Genomic DNA, 15,529 nt, shown 5'->3' with positions numbered 1-15,529 from the left:
GATACTTACAATTCCTAACAGTAGCTAGATTACAGTTATGAAGTGGCAACACAAATAATTTTATGGTTGGGGGTCAGCACAACATGAGGAACGGTATTAAAGGGCCAAGGTACTAGGTTGAGAACCACTAGTCTATGTCAGATGCTCAAGTCTGGCCCACCTCTGCCCAGCCTTGGCTGACAAACTCGAGGTTCTGAGGCATGTCCTAGCCTTCTCACTGGACCGACTGAGCCGTTTTCCTAGCTCCAGCCTCTAACTAGCCCTGAGTCCCTTTCTGGGTCTTCCCTGTCTTCACTGGTCCTCCTTAACCTCCAGGACTCAACTTCTGGGTGGCTCGTCCTCTACAGGGGTCTCCCTCTGGGCCCCACTCAGTCCTCTGCGGTCCTGTCAGTAAGGTGACCTAGGGTTACCTGTCCCTCTGCCCTGCTATGGAGTAAGACCCAAGGCTTTGCTTTCGACATGGCTGATGAGAAAATGCAAGCCCCTCTCTGAGCCGGTCGTCCATCTATAAAACGGAGATTTGCCTGACAGGGTTAAGTGTACGGGGCCCTGGGGTCGGACTCTCAGAACAAAGGGAGGGACAGACATCTTAGGGCTAGCCACTAGGGTCAGCATCTGTCACGGATGTTAGTGTCGTTGTGTTTATCCACACTGTGGTAGCACCCCCTGGGAGGAGCATATGGATGGAGCCAGAGGGGTTCTCACATGCTCCTCAAATGACGTGTGCTCCAAGCAGGAGGGCTAAACTGTCCCTAGCCTGTTTGCTGTCACCGCCAAAGTCCTGGAATATGAGAAAGAGAAGAGACATACTTCGACTGGATTTAAGTTTATTAGAAAGGCCTTGGACAGATGAACCCTGAGTTACCAGCTGAGAAAATGAAAAAGCCCTCGTCCCCCGTGGCCCACTCCCTGGTCTCCTGTGAACTCTGTCCAGAGGCAGACAGGAGGAAGTCTGCCCAAAAAGTGCTCTCTGCCTCCTCTCCACGGGGCTGTCCGACCCGACTGCAGGGGCCACCGTGGAAGGGCAATGCGGATGCTGGTGCCTGGAGCTGATAGGGCGGCGTCCTCGCGGAAAGTGGTTCTAGAACTCCAGAACAGAACGGAGAGGTGGGGACCAGTTTCTGCTGACTAGCCAGTGGGCGACTCTAAGAGGCAACACTGGGCTGCCTGGAGGTGTGTGCAGATGGCTCCACGGCCAACAGAGGGGTGCTTAGGGGACACCCCCAAAGCTGATCACGGTTTCTATGTGATTCTGTCTCCTCCTGGGACTGCAATGACCAGAAAGGCAAATGGATCTTGTAAAAATCCATGGTAGATGATGTCATTTTTTTTTCTCCCTTAGAAAACAGTTTGTACAGTTTGTACAGTTGTACAGTGTGGATTTCACACACGGAGCCTGAGCCCAGAGGAGTCCATGCTAGGGAGGAAGGCACTTCACACAGTCACTCGGGTGATCTGGGCTGGCTACTTCCCGGGCCCTTAGGACTCCACTTCACTTGGTCCTGCGACTCAGGCCCGTTCCCTCTGAGAAGGACTCTGCCTCCAAGGAGTTTGTCTGCAGTGTGGTTCACAGGGTGGTGGACGGCAGCTTCCTCACCCGCCGCTGGGCCAGGATAGATGACTCAATCGGCTTCAGCTGGGGAGTGGGTTTGGTGCTATTGAGCGCAGAGTAGGTAGCTGCCATGGCTCCCTAGGAGAGAGGGTAGGAGATCAAACCATGAGGGAGGGCAGAGAGACGAAACACATGAACCCCAGGGTGTGGCCCGCCCCTTCCAGGGTCCCACAGACCACCCGGCCCACTGTCCCTAGCCTTGGTGGCACTTTACGGCCACTGGTTTTCCTTGGGACACAGAATACAATGAGGACACTATTGCATGTAAGTCTGGGACTCCCTTGGGGGCAGGGCTATGTCTTTTGGCTTATCTGGTTTCGGGCACAGACACAGAACTGCCTGGCTCTGCCACTTCAAGTCCTTGCTATACCTCCCTGGGCTGAGACCCACCCCCACCCCCACATTCAACAGCCCCAGGCCCTCATGGCCACCTTCACAAGCTGCAGGTCTTGGTGGGACAACTGGCTCTGGGGAAGCTTGTCTTTCTGGGTGATCCACGGGTGTTGCAGGACCTGCTTGGCTGTGAGGCGCTGGTGGGGGTCCACATGCAGCATCTTAGATACCAAGTCCTGGAGACACAGTGGGCAGGAAGGTGATGGGTGGGGCACTGAGGAGGCAGACAGCTGTGCCCCACCGAGTGCCGCACTGATCGCCAAGGGACTGGAAGGCAATCGCGTCCAGCCATCTCTGGCCTGCGCCCTTACAAAAGCCCCTGCAAACAGGCAGTGGTGGGGCACCCTTTTAATTCCAGCACTCGGGAGGCAGAGGCTGGCAGATCTCTGTGAGTTTGAGGCCAGCCTGGTCTACAAGAGCTAGTTCCAGGACAGGCTCCAAAGCCACACAGAGAAATCAAAGCCTTCCCCTAGCAGCAGCTCAGGAAGCTTTCTCTTCCATCTTTGTTGCTGTAGGCACTGTGGTTGACGTCTTTCTCCTCTTTCCCTTTCGGCAAAGTTACGTGAAAAGGTGGAACCTGCCTAAAGACGAGTGGGGGGGGGATCAAGGAGACACAGGTTCAAATTTGACCGTTCCTGGGGTGAGAACGTAACGGAGAGCTTTAGGAGTTTGCCTGGCATGCACGGGGACCTGGGCTTCATCCCCAGGACGATGAAGAACAGAAAGAGGGAAATCCATGAAAAAGCATGCCAGGTATTCAATCCCAGCACCTGGGAGGCAGAGCCAGGGAGATCAAGAGTTTAAAATCAACCTCAGCTACTAGGCTTGAAGGCCAGCAAGGCCTGGCAGAGACCATCTTCAATGTAAAAATCAAAACAGACAAACTCAGTGCTTACCGCTCTCAAGGCCTGGAGTTCAGTTCCCAGCCCTCTCGCTAGGAGACTCACAACAGATGTAAACCCAGCTCCAGGGGGCCCTGTGCCTTCTGGCCTCTGCGGGCACCTGTACTCATATGTGCATTCCCACACACACACATAGAATTAAAAATAAAAATAAGGCATGGGATGGTGGGGCACACCTTTAAACCCGATACTGGGGAGGCAGAACAGGACAGAGCTGGGTGAGTTTAATGCCAGCCTAGTCTACAGACCTGGTCGCTGGATAGCCTAAATTACACAATGAGACCGAAGCAAACCCAACCCTGAAACAGCAACAGAGCCTCTAACAATTAAAAACCCTAAACTCAGCTCTTCTACTGAGCTTGAGTGTCCCGGACAGACACTAAACTTTCCGAGCCTCAGTGTCCCTCTGAGAAACGGGACAGTACCTGCCTCCAGCACTGGTGTAGGCAGTGCTGTTTGTGACAGGTTCAGCCTGATGCTGGCCAGGGGTTCTTGGTAGAAACTTCCTAATACTGAGAGTTTGGGAAGGCAGTGCACAGGGCACAGGCAGGTACCCACATGTCTGGCCAAAGAGACCAACCTCGATGTGCAGGTCTGTAATGCCTACCGCATCGACTTTCCATAGGGATGGATGGGTTGGGCAGCTCTCTGCATCCCTTAGGGTCCAGAACATGGAAGGGTTAGCGACGTCATCCAGACTCACCTTGGCTGTCTCTGAGACCGTGTTCCAGTTTCCCCCACTGAGGGTAAACTTCCCGCTGCCGATCCGGGTGAGGATCTCCTCTGGGGTGTCGCTGGGCCCATTGGCAAATGGAGTGTATCTAGAGAAGTCCCCGAACCCAGCTTTAACCTCTGGCCTCCATCCTGGCACCGGGGGTAGGTTAGGAGGTTGGCAGCTCCCAGAGGCAGGGCCACGGGACTAGAGTTCACACTCACCCTGCCAGCATGGTGTACAGCAGAACGCCCAGGCTCCAAATGTCACAGCCTTCATCATAGCCCTGACGTTTCAGCACCTGGCCGGGGGTGGGGGGACGTGAGGGACGTAAGTCAGGCTCAGGGCATTTGGAAACAACCAAACAGTTCCCAGAAGGGTAGGAAACAGTCCCAGCCATAGGTCTTCCCTTGGGTCAAGGTCATGAACACCAGTTCTAGACAGCACGGGGCCTTTGAAAGCAGGCACAAGTGTTCCTGTTGCCTCTAATTACCTCAGGTGCCACAAAGTTGGCTGTGTAGCAAGGCGTCATGAGAAGTCCGTTCTCAGCCCGCAGCTGCTTGGCAAAGCCAAAGTCACAGATGCGCAGGCACTCGGGGTTCCCGGACTCATCCACATACAGGATGTTACTGGGCTTGAGGTCCCTATGGACGACCTAGGGGCAGAGGGCTCGGTCAATATATGGTGGTGGAGGTACGAGTGACCTAGGCCAACTCTCAGACTAGGAAAGTTACACGGACCCTGAGAGGAAGGAAAGTGTCGAAGTACTCTATGTCAGTACATCGCCTTTAAAGATGGTGTGGCGGTGTGCCAGAGGGCACAGCCTGGAGTCAATTCTCTCACTCTACCTTGTGGGTCCTGGGGATCAAACTCGGCTGTCAGGCTCGGCAGCAAGCACCTTTACTTGAGGAACGATCTCACTCGCTCTGCTGCCTTGCTGAGATCTCCATGAAGATGCCTGTGGCTCTAACTAAGCCCTGCCTAATGACTCCCCTTCAATCCGTTCATCCTCCACGCTCTTCTGGGGCAGCTCCCTCCTTCCTACGGTAGGGGTCCTCTTCCCTTTTCTTCTTTTCCCTGTACTTCTCTACTATTTCACCAACAAACTGCTGGCTCAGCCCAGGCCCTCTCAGCCCCTCTCCTGTCAGGAATCCTGTCCCCAACACCATCACCAGCTCTGAGACTCTGCTGTTGCCAGAGGGAGTCAAGGGGCCAGTGAGATGGCTGAGCACTGTCAAGTGTGATGCCTGAGTGTGAACAGAATCCACACGGTAGGAGCAGAGAATCTACTCCCATAAGTTGTCCTCTGACTGCCACATGCATGTGCCACAGCATGAACACGGGCACATATGTGTGCATGTGCCACGGCATGAATACATGCATGCATGCATGCATGCGCATATACACATGTATACACAGAAATATAATAAAAATGTAAAGAGAAAATGGAGGACTGGGTAGGTAGCTCACTGTTATAGGACCCTGCAGGAGGATCAGAAGTTCAAGTTCACCCTTGACTACACAGTAAGTTAGAGGCCAACCTGACAGACACTTTCCAGTAAACAATCAACCATCCAACCAACAGAAACGGGCTAGAAAGATGGCTTGGCAGGTAAGCTCTCTGGCTGAGCCGGTGGTGGTGGCTCGCCTTTAATTCCAGCACTCAGGAGGCAGAGACAGGCGGATCTCTGAGTTCAAGGCTAGCCTGGTCTACAAGAGCTAGTTCCAGGACAGCCAGAGATGCACAAAGAAACCCTGCCTTGAACCCCATCCTTCCCTCAAAAAAAAAAAAAAAAAAAAAACAACCCTGGCAGAACAATCGTGAGGACCAGAGTAGGTTTTGGATCCCAGAACCTACAGAAGAAACTGTGTGCTGTGCCTGTAACCTCATTTCCAAGTGGGGCTGGCAGAGACAGGCAGATTGATGGGGCTGACTGCCTTCCAACCTAGCCAAGAAAATTTGAGCCCCAGGGAAAGGGAGAGACCCTGTCTGAAAAGAAGAGATGGAGTAACAAAGAACACGCAATACCGTCTTCTGGCCCCCACATGTAGGTACGTACACACACACACACACACACACACAAACACACACAAAATCTCACAGACACATAAGTCTTTAAAAAATATCATTTCACAATCATGCTCTCACCACACCTCAGTATCTAGGTAGGTGACATTTTACAGGAGGAAGCAGACCCTGAGAGAAAAACTGAGAAACAAGGGCAGGACTTGAACTCAGCCCTGACCATGGTCACAGGATCTTTCAGGTTAGTGTGGCACAAAGAACACTTTTGGGGAACAGGGATAGGGAAGTTTGTGATCTTGCCCTGCCCTAGCAACCTAAGAAATGAGTAAGTCTGATGGGAACTGTGCCTCACCATGGCTGGCACGGAGGGGGCAGGGCACAGCTGGGAAAAGTGCCATAGTATCCACTGGTCATCAGTGTACATCATTACAGAAAGGCACAGCAGGCTGGGCAGGCCTGAGAGAACCAGACAGACTGGGAAATGCAGCAACCAGACGAAACACTGCTCCTGCAAGTACAAAAACTTTGTTTCTGTGAGACAAGGTCTTGTTATGTAGTCCAGGCTAGCCTGTATGTAGCTTGTTACACAGCAGCCCAGACTGGGCTCAAAATCATGATCCTCCTGCCTCAGACTCCTGAGTGCTAGAGTTACACGCATGTGCCACCATGTGTGTGCCCCACCCCCCAAGTACTGTGACTGGAACTCAGGGCCTCAAACCAAAGCCACTTCAAATATGACCATTAAAAAGACATGTGACAACCAAACCGAAGCTTTGGTTATGAGGTAAAGTCCCCGATAAAAGGATGCTGGGCCTCTGAGATGGTTCTGTTGGTAAGGGCACTTGTAGGCAAGTCTGACGACCCAAGTTCGATCCCTACATGTTGAAAGGGGATCAGTGACTTCCACAAGTTGTCCTCCGACCTCCATGTATGCTCTGTGGCACACACGCGCCCACACATACGGAATGAAGTAAACAAGTGTGAAAGAATTCTCCTAGCAAATTCTACATAATCAAACACTGCCATTTTTTCAAGTCTATCAAAACACTCAATCCAAAGACTCTGAGAGGATAAATCCATTAAGAAGAGGGCTTCCCGACGAGGAAGTGGGGTTGCTCCCGCCTGGCTTGAGTAATCAGGGGAGGCTGTGTCTGTGGATGCCATGCAGGGTCAAGGACAATGTCACACTGTGAGGACAAGCGAGCTTGCTCCTCCGACCCCATTGCCTAACATAACCCATAGCGACCAAATCGTCCTGTGAAAGAAGAGCCAGTGTGTAAGTACAAACGGGAGCTCAGCTGTTCTACATAACCAGGCCAGGTCCTGTGATAGGCCCCTAGGCATGAGCAGAAGAGACCCTGAGTCTGTGGACCCGTGAGGACATCATGACCCCTACCTACTTCCATCCCAGCCACTAACACATGGAGCTGGAGGCCATGTCACAATAAACCCCCTTTCCAGAGTCCTCCTCTGTAGACAGCCTGTTAAGGACAAAGATAACTGGAATTCTCGGAGGCCAGTGGCCTGTAATAGTTAAATACTCTTGCTGGGTGTTGGTATGCATGTCTATAATCCCATCCCTGGGGAGGATGAGGCAGGTTGATCTCTATGAGTTCCAGGCCAGCTTGGCGAGGTTGAATAGTGAGTTCAGGATCAGCCTGGGTTACATAGCAATTTTCAGGCTAGCCTAGGTTATATTACAAGACCTTGTCTCCAAACAATAAACAAAAGCAGGGCATGGAAGCGTACACCTTTAATTAGGGCACTCTTGAGGCAGAGGCAGGTGGATCTCCGAGTTCAAGGTCAGCTTGATCTACTAAGTGAGTTCTAGGACAGCCAGGGCTACATAGAGAAACCCTGTCTCAAAATACAAACTAACAACAACAACAACAACAACCAAAAACTAGTTAAGCCTTCTACATAATTCATTTGGATCTCAGACCTTGGTTGGCCTTCTGAGCCTTATTCCCACTCTCCCTGCAAGAAAGTGAAGTAGAATGAAGACTTTAGGGCAGTGTGTACCTAGCACACATGAGGACTTAGGTTTGATCCTCAGCATGGACAAAAAAGACCCTTCCTCCCACTCATTAGGGCACGGAATGGATGCCAACGGTGAGGCACAGGACTGCAAAGGGCTAGTGGAACTGCAGCAAGGTTCAGTGTACCGGAAACACAGCCGCCACGACGTGAATTACAAAGTAACACAATTGATGAGGTTCAGAACCAGGACGGACGTTCCAAGGAAACACTGATCTCTTTTACATGTACGTGGCTTACCCATAGGAAAGCCGCACACCGCAGACAACACTGCTGTACACTTTATGCAAATAAAGGTGCATGTGCCACCACTGCCCCGCTGCACATACAAAATTTTAAAAATTTTAAAAAAGCCATGCTTGCTGGTTAATTGTCATCATGACACAAACCACAGTCATCTTAATGAGAAAAATGTCAAAATGCCTCCATCAGACTGGCCTGTAGCAAATCTGTGGGGCAGTTTCTTTCTCTTTCTTTCTTTTTTTCTTTCTTCTTCTTCTTCTTCTTTTTTTTTTTTTTGGCTTTTCGAGATAGGGTTTCTTTGTAGTTTTGGGGCCTGTGCTGGAACTCGCTCTGTAGACCAGGCTGGCCTCGAATTCACAGAGATCCACCTGCCTCTGCCTCCCATGTACTGGGATTAAAGGTGTGTGCCACCAATGCCCAATGTGGGGTGTTTTCTTGATTATGACTGATTTGAATGTGAAAGCCCATCTCCCTTGATGGCAATACCACCTCTGGGCAGGTAGTCCTGTGATGTGAGAACCCCCTCTGTATGCTGTGAATATGTTTTATTACCAATGGTTAATAAAGAAGCTGCTTTGGCCTATAGCAGGGCAGAATACAGCCAGGCTGAAAGAGATATAGAAAGTAGATGGAGTCAGGGAGATGCCAAGTAGCTGCCAAAGGAGACAGACGCTGGATCCTTACCAGTAAGCCACAACTACATGTCAATACATAGATTAATAGAAATAGGTTAACTTGGGGCTGGAGAGATGGCTCAGTGGTTAAGAGCATTGCCTGCTCTTCCAAAGGTCCTGAGTTCAATTCCTGGCAACCACATGGTGGCTCACAACCATCTGTAATGACGTCTGGTGCCCTCTTCTGGCCTGCAGACATTCACACAGACGGAATATTGTATACATAATAAATAAATAAATAAATAAATAAATAAATGTTTTTTTTTAAAAAAAGAAATAGGTTAACTTAAGATATAAGAGTTAGCTAGGAATATGCCGGAATCACTGGCCAAGCAGTGTTGTAATTAGGTCCGGGTCCTCGTATACCCATTCAGGGTTAGGAGGAAAGTAGCTGAAAGCAAGCCAGCAGCTTAGTACTCTCTGCCCTGGCACCTGGCCGGATCAGGTCTGCTAGGTATGCACAGGCAGGAGAGCATGGTGGACTCCCGTCGCCATACACAGATATTTCCAGGCAGTGCAGCATGCTGCATGGCACATTTAGCTTTTAGTCAGACAAAAAGGGTTTATGTGCTGCATGGTGCTTCCCAGAGTTGAGAGATGTGAGCACAGTTCTGACCCAGCAGTCCCAGAGCTGGTGGTAAACGTACCTCCACCATATTGGAAGGCCAAGAGAGGTAGAGCCAGCATTCAGGGCTGCTGCAACCAAGCTGCTTACCGTTTTAAAAATGTTCCTTGTCAGAAAATGATTACAGTATACAATAGGATAGATTCAGACAGATATAAACCTCTGAGTGAGACACCGTGTGTTTAAAAATTTATGTAGGCTTGAAGGAGAGAGGAAAAGAAAAGTAGTCTTTAAAGAGACAGCAAGAGTCATATAAAAGAGCACAGACAGGCTTAGATTAAAGGGTAAGAAAACAGCCATGTCAAGATGGAATACATACAGAGAGTCTGGATTATGTATATTATCGTGTTTCCTTTGAAATTTTTAACTGCAGAGAGATGTTTGATTCTGGAGTCTGCTAAGCTAAACCAACATATGTATTTTAAAAGGTATCTTGACTTCAAAATTTAGATCTAAGGATATGTTGCTTTGGAAAAGAGGTTCCACTTTTGTTTCCACAGAGGACAGAAAGCTGTGGATTCCTTACTGGCTAATATGCTTTGATCAAACAAGACCCCCTGAATCAGTGGCCCAGATGGTCCAATATCCATGACAACTTCAAGACTGCTGGCTGAGATGGACCTACCACACAGGATACCCCATAAAAGACATGATTAACAGTGCTGTCAATCAGCAGGAAGTAGTCTAGAGAACAATGCCCACATTCCCTAAATGACTGTTTATAATGTTTGTTTACATTTAAAGGGGATGTGCTATAGAGATGAATACTTTATATTTGTATGGATCTTGGTTTTTTTTTGATAGAAATTTAAGGTCAATTTCATTATATGTTAATTAGGTTTTCTAGATGTACAGAGATATTTCAGATGGATAGATATTCAAATTTTTCAAAGACTAACAGAATATGGCATTTAAAATATTTTAAGATCTTAGGACTTTTCATGACAATGAGACTCATCTGCTCCTGGTAGCGCCAATCTACTTCAAGAGGAAGATGGGTATGGAAGAGACTCCTTATGGAGTTTGTTAGCCATTTGGGCAAGAAATTGCTCTTGCCCAGACTGTATGTTGTCTGAACTGAACATGCAGGACCCACAGAAATGACTGCTAAACTTGCCTAAAGGTAAGACAATCCATCATGGTTCCTGCTTCATGAAAGAACTGCCAGACATTTTGTAGGACACAGAAGAAAGTATCTGATGAACTTTGCCATTACAAGGCAAAACAGATCTTCAAATTTCCTGCTTCATGGAAAATTCAGCCAGATACTATGGGCCTGCAGGCTGAAGATGGATGCCCAATATTACAGAAGAACTTTGGGTGACTGTCCAGGCAGTGAAATATCTCTTGTCAATTCTAAAGTTTTGGAAGTTCCTTACAATACACTTCCTATTTACTTAGATAATATATCCTTCAGGAGTCTTTGATGGATTTGAATACAGTTATAGTTTTTCTTAGTTATGATAAAAATAAATTAGATATAAAATTTTAGATTCACAAAGATAGGAGAGATGATAGAATATTTTTCCTTAATTTGCCAAATATAAATGGATACTATACTGTAACTATAATTCTTGTTTGACAACTGTTTTTTATATGTAATTTTACTATGTTAAAGTTAAAACCTTCCTTTTAATTTAGATAGAAAAGGGGAGATAATGTGGGATTCCCTTCTGTATGCTATGAATATGTTTTATTACCACTCATTAATAAGGAAGCTGCTTTGGCCTATAGCAGGGCAGAATACAGCCAGGCTGAAAGAGATACAAAGAGAAAGTAAGCAGAGTCAGGGAGATGCCATGTAGCTGCTGAAGGAGACAGACACCAGGTCCTTACTAGTAAGCCACAACCACATGCCAATACATAGATTAATAGAAATGGGTTAACTGAAGATGTAAGAGTTAGCTAGGAATATTCCTGAATCATTGGCTAAGCAGTGTTGTAATTAATATACTGTCTGTGTAATTATTTCGGGTTTGGGAAGCCGAGAAACAAAAGAGCAGTCTCGGCCTACAGTCCCGGGTTATATAAACCAAGTGAACTGGGGCTGGAGAGATGGCTCAGCGGTTAAGAGAGCTGCTGCTCTTCCAGAGGACCCAGGTCTGATTCCCAGCACCCACAAGGAACTAAAAACTGTCTATAAATCTAGTTGCATGGGATCCAGTGCCCTCTTCTAGCCTCTTTAGGCACTGGGGGAATGCATGTGGCGCACACGTGCTGGTAGGCAAAATATCCACATTAAATATATATAAATTTATTATAATAATAATAAAGGTAAGCTAAGCAAGCCACAAATCAGTAGGCAGGGTTTCTCGGTGGTTTCTGCCTCAGTTCCTGCCTCCAGATTTCTGCCTTGACTTCCCTCAATGCTGGAAGTCTAACCCAAATAAATCTTTTCCTCCCCAAGTTGCTTTTGGTCATTATGTTTTACTACAGCAACAGAAAACAAAAGAGGACACCACGTAAACATGGGAACCGGAGTCCATGTCAACACATGGCAGATCTGGCAGGCTGCTTGTAATAGCACGTCCGCTTAGGAAGTGGAGACAGGGACCCTGAAGTCAGCACGCTCCTGGATCAGTGAGAGACTCTGCCTCAACACATACAGTGCAATGTGACCTCTGACCTCCACACTCAGGCACACGTGTGTATGTACACCTGCCCACATACACGCCCATACAAATGTGATCTTACATATACATACATGTATACATGTGAGGGGGTGGTGGCACACACCCTAGGCTCTTTGCCAATTTGTGATGATCCTTTTCCCTTGGCTTGACCTCTTACGTGCTAGGATTAAAGGTGGGCTGCCATGTCTGATTTACTGTTGTGTCCCCCCCCCCAGTCACCCACACTTGGATAGGTAAACCAGGCTGGTCTCAAAGTCAGAGAGATTGATCTGCCTCTGCCTCTTCAGTGCTGGGATTAAAGGCACATGACCCCGGGCTGACGTCACTCCTAACCCTCTCACTGTCTGATCAGAAGAACCCAAAGCATCCCATGACCTAGAGAGAACTGAAAAGTGACTCAACTATGAGGAACTGTATCCTCCCACTTGGCTTTTCACCCAGGCCAGCATCAATCAACAAAGAAGGCCACACCCTGCTCTTTGTCCCACCCACTCCCCCTTCCTTAGCACCTGGGCTACCCTCTCCCTCTTTGAAGCCGCAAAGCTCCCCACAGGGACCCTTGCACCTTTCAAACAAAATCTACTCTGCATCTCAACTTCCAGTCTCCCCACCCCACCCCATGATGTGATCTCAGGGAAGCAATCTTACACTCAGACTTTTGACCTGCTGAGGGCCAGTAACAACATCTAATTCAGGACCTTTTGGAAATCCAACTGAAATAACAAAGGAAGCTTTCCCTTAAACCTTAGCATGGCACACAGCACACGGCCAAATGCTCCTGAGCCTGGCCTCGTCTCTTCCTTCCACCTACCCATCCCTGGTCCCCTCTGACTGGCAATTTGGAGACTGCCACTCCTGAGGCAGCCAGTTCTCGCCCTCTGCCCTCATTATGACCTCGGACACCCCCTCATCGAGACTTACCCCCTGGGAATGCAAATACTCCACGGTCTTGCTGATGGTATGCAGGACGAAGCTGGCCTCCCGCTCGGAGAAGAACTTCTGCCGCAGGATCTTATCCAGGAGCTCCCCGCCCCTCATCAGCTCCGTCACCAGGTACACGTGTTTGCCATCATCATACACCTGCCAGAGACCTCGCCATCAGGCTGGGACCCTTGGCCGCCAGGTCTCCTGACAGGGACACTGCAGCGACCCTGCTGGGCCTCCACCCTTCCGGGTCATCATCCTGCTGGGCAGAGGGTACTCAGGGATCCCTGCCTCTTCTCATGAGCATTGGAAGGGGGCCCTGATGTCACCAACGAGGACCCCTCCCCACTCACATCTTTCAGGGTGATGATGTTGGGGTGCTGTCCATACCGCAGTAGAATCTCAATCTCCTCTGAGGGATCTCGTTTGCTCTTGTCAATAACCTGAAGACAGTAGGAGCACACGGCACTGTCAGGAGCCATGAAGCCCGTACTACAGCGTACCACAGGGCCGGGAGAATTAGTCAACTGCCCGTCACAATCCACAGACCCTCCCATCAAAGTGCCACGGGTACACTGGCCTCACCCCCAACCCAGCAGCCTTAGAGATATGGTTGGGAAGCCGACCTTGACAGCGTACTCCATGTTGGTGGCCTTGTGAACACATCGCTTACACACGGAATAGGAGCCCACGCCGATGGTCTCTTTCACCACGTAGCCATCACTGAAAACTAAGTTCTTGCCATGGAGTTGCTGCAGAAGACAAGAGTCAGCTTGACCCCAGGTGTCCCGGTTCAGGGGTCATCCCTAAGATCAGGCCTTGCCTCAGTAAAGACCGCATGGAGAAAGGAGAGTCACGAGGCCTAAATGTTATCTGTTGTGATCTCAGTCAAGAACCTACCCAGCTGGACAGTGGTGTCTCCAAGAAACAGAAAAGAAATTACATGGTGATCTTAACTTCAAACATCAGCTCCAGAAAGCCTTAAGACACTCACTCTCTCTCTCTCTCTCTCTCTCTCTCTCTCTCTCTCTTTCTCTCTCTCTCTCTCTCTCTCTCTCTCTCTCTCTCTCTCTCTCTCTCTGTCACCTACTCCTAGCAGGGAGCCACTCCCTCATTCCACCCTCAGGGCAGTAGTATCTGGCATTCCTGCTAAGAAGTTTCTCTGTTTCTGGCCAACAATCAGGAGACAGGTGTCACCGACTGTGTTTCACTAATAGGCTTACACCTGAGGACAGCGAGTGTTCAGGAGCTTAGAGGCTGTCTGGGTCCCAGAGAAGTGTGACCTGTTCAGTTCCGGAGCCTGTGTTCTTGGCTTTCCTGCTGTGCTCTCTGCGTGGAAATGGGCAACCGAGGGGCAGCCCCACCTCCCTCACCTGTACAACCGAGTGCAGGGGAGCCTGAGTGGCCCGGGGCTTGCCGTCATCCTCCATCAGGCCAGTGGCCACAAAGCTGAAGCCACGGAACAATTGGTGGGCACCAGCACTGGGGGGAATGCCTGGAGAGTCTGTTGAGAGGAGGGGACATGGGGGTGAAGGGTACCCTTGATGCAAGGCAGTCCAGCAAAGGGAGGCTACAGGGATCACAGGCAGCCATGCCGGGAGCATGTTTAAGGCCGTCCATGCTAGGACTTTGCCTATCGGTTCACATATGGAGCTCAGTGGTATAGTACTTGCCCAGAACATTCGATGTCCTGGGTCTGATTCCCAGCACCACAGAAGAAATACAAAAACATGGACTGTTAGGTCTCAAAGAAACCTGGGACAAGCAAGTTTCAGTGCCTGTGGCTCCTCCCAGTACTCCTTACCACGCCCCCTACCCTAAGCCCCTCCCTCCCATGGGCTTGGCTTCTGCTTCCCTTCCCCCAGCCTGATCCTGAGATAACTCAACCATTTTGGCCACCCCAGTCTCTAGGTCTGTGAGCCGAGGGGGGGGGCGACCCCTCTTGGTCAGGCTCCCCTCTTGCTCTCCCTCCCCCCCCTCTCCTCTCAGTGTTTGGTTTAGTCTGCTGCCATGCTCAGCCTGTACTCCACCCCCCAACCCCCGTTTTCTCCCTCCATGCTTTAGAGGCAGTCATGGCCGTTTTTTTCCATTCACACACTAAGGGAATAAATAAACAAACCTGGCATGGTGGCACACGCTGCAGTCCCAGCCCTCAGAGCTCGAGGCAGGGGAATTGCTGCTAGTTTGAGGTCAGTCCAGGTGACACACAGAATTCCAAGCTAGCCTGAGCTACAGAAACCCCCGTCTCAAAACTTCAAACAGCGAATTCATACAATATAAACACATAAACGTGTACTTAGACCATGCTCACCCTGCCACACGAGGAACGTGAGACCCCCACATAGGGTCCCCAGCTCAGGCCGGGTGCACCATGTCTCCCCCATAGCCTCCCCATCTCAGGTTCACCTCTTTCTTTAAGTCTATCCTCAGCACAGTTAGAGGGACAGTTACAATCACAAAGTCTGCTGGCCACCAGGCCTCTGCACCTGCCAGCGAGATGCTCTCCACCACCCCAAGCTGGCAAGTGAGATCCACGTGACCCCTCTCCTTCCCTTTGGCAGCTCAGCCCCAGTGGAGCTCCACATTCTCCAAAGAGCCTCGGGCAGCCACACACGCTGTTCCTCTGGATTAGATAGTCTACTCCTTGTCTATCATCAAGGCTTAGTTCAAACGCCCTCCTGAGAACACTGCCTGAGGCTGCTTCTCTGACCATCTAGAATCTTCTTCCCACTGACAGCCTGAGCTATG

At 49.7% G+C, this 15,529-nt stretch overlaps 1 protein-coding gene across 3 annotated transcripts in view; it reads right to left on the bottom strand.

Annotated features, from left to right (window-relative positions):
* Nucleotides 1-810: 810 nt before the first annotated feature.
* Rps6ka1 (ribosomal protein S6 kinase A1) overlaps nucleotides 811-15,529 on the bottom strand; it is a 38,915-nt gene continuing 24,196 nt past the window's right edge. For all 3 annotated transcript variants that reach the window (XM_085686731.2, XM_048434068.3, XM_048434067.3), the window contains 9 exons: nucleotides 14,155-14,285; nucleotides 13,408-13,533; nucleotides 13,135-13,224; nucleotides 12,779-12,937; nucleotides 4,113-4,274; nucleotides 3,844-3,920; nucleotides 3,611-3,728; nucleotides 2,044-2,181; nucleotides 811-1,690 (listed from right to left, as the gene is read on the bottom strand). In XM_085686731.2, coding sequence (XP_085542857.1) covers nucleotides 1,568-1,690; nucleotides 2,044-2,181; nucleotides 3,611-3,728; nucleotides 3,844-3,920; nucleotides 4,113-4,274; nucleotides 12,779-12,937; nucleotides 13,135-13,224; nucleotides 13,408-13,533; nucleotides 14,155-14,285 — 1,124 coding nt within the window. In that variant the 3' untranslated portion in view covers nucleotides 811-1,567. The remainder of the gene's footprint in view (nucleotides 1,691-2,043; nucleotides 2,182-3,610; nucleotides 3,729-3,843; nucleotides 3,921-4,112; nucleotides 4,275-12,778; nucleotides 12,938-13,134; nucleotides 13,225-13,407; nucleotides 13,534-14,154; nucleotides 14,286-15,529) is intronic.

The sequence above is a fragment of the Myodes glareolus genome, chromosome 3, assembly GCF_982192425.1.
Source record: "Myodes glareolus chromosome 3, mMyoGla1.1, whole genome shotgun sequence".
NCBI classification, from domain to species: domain Eukaryota; kingdom Metazoa; phylum Chordata; class Mammalia; order Rodentia; family Cricetidae; genus Myodes; species Myodes glareolus.
Note: the sequence above shows the minus strand (reverse complement) of the source record. Positions and strands in the feature narration are given on the sequence as shown.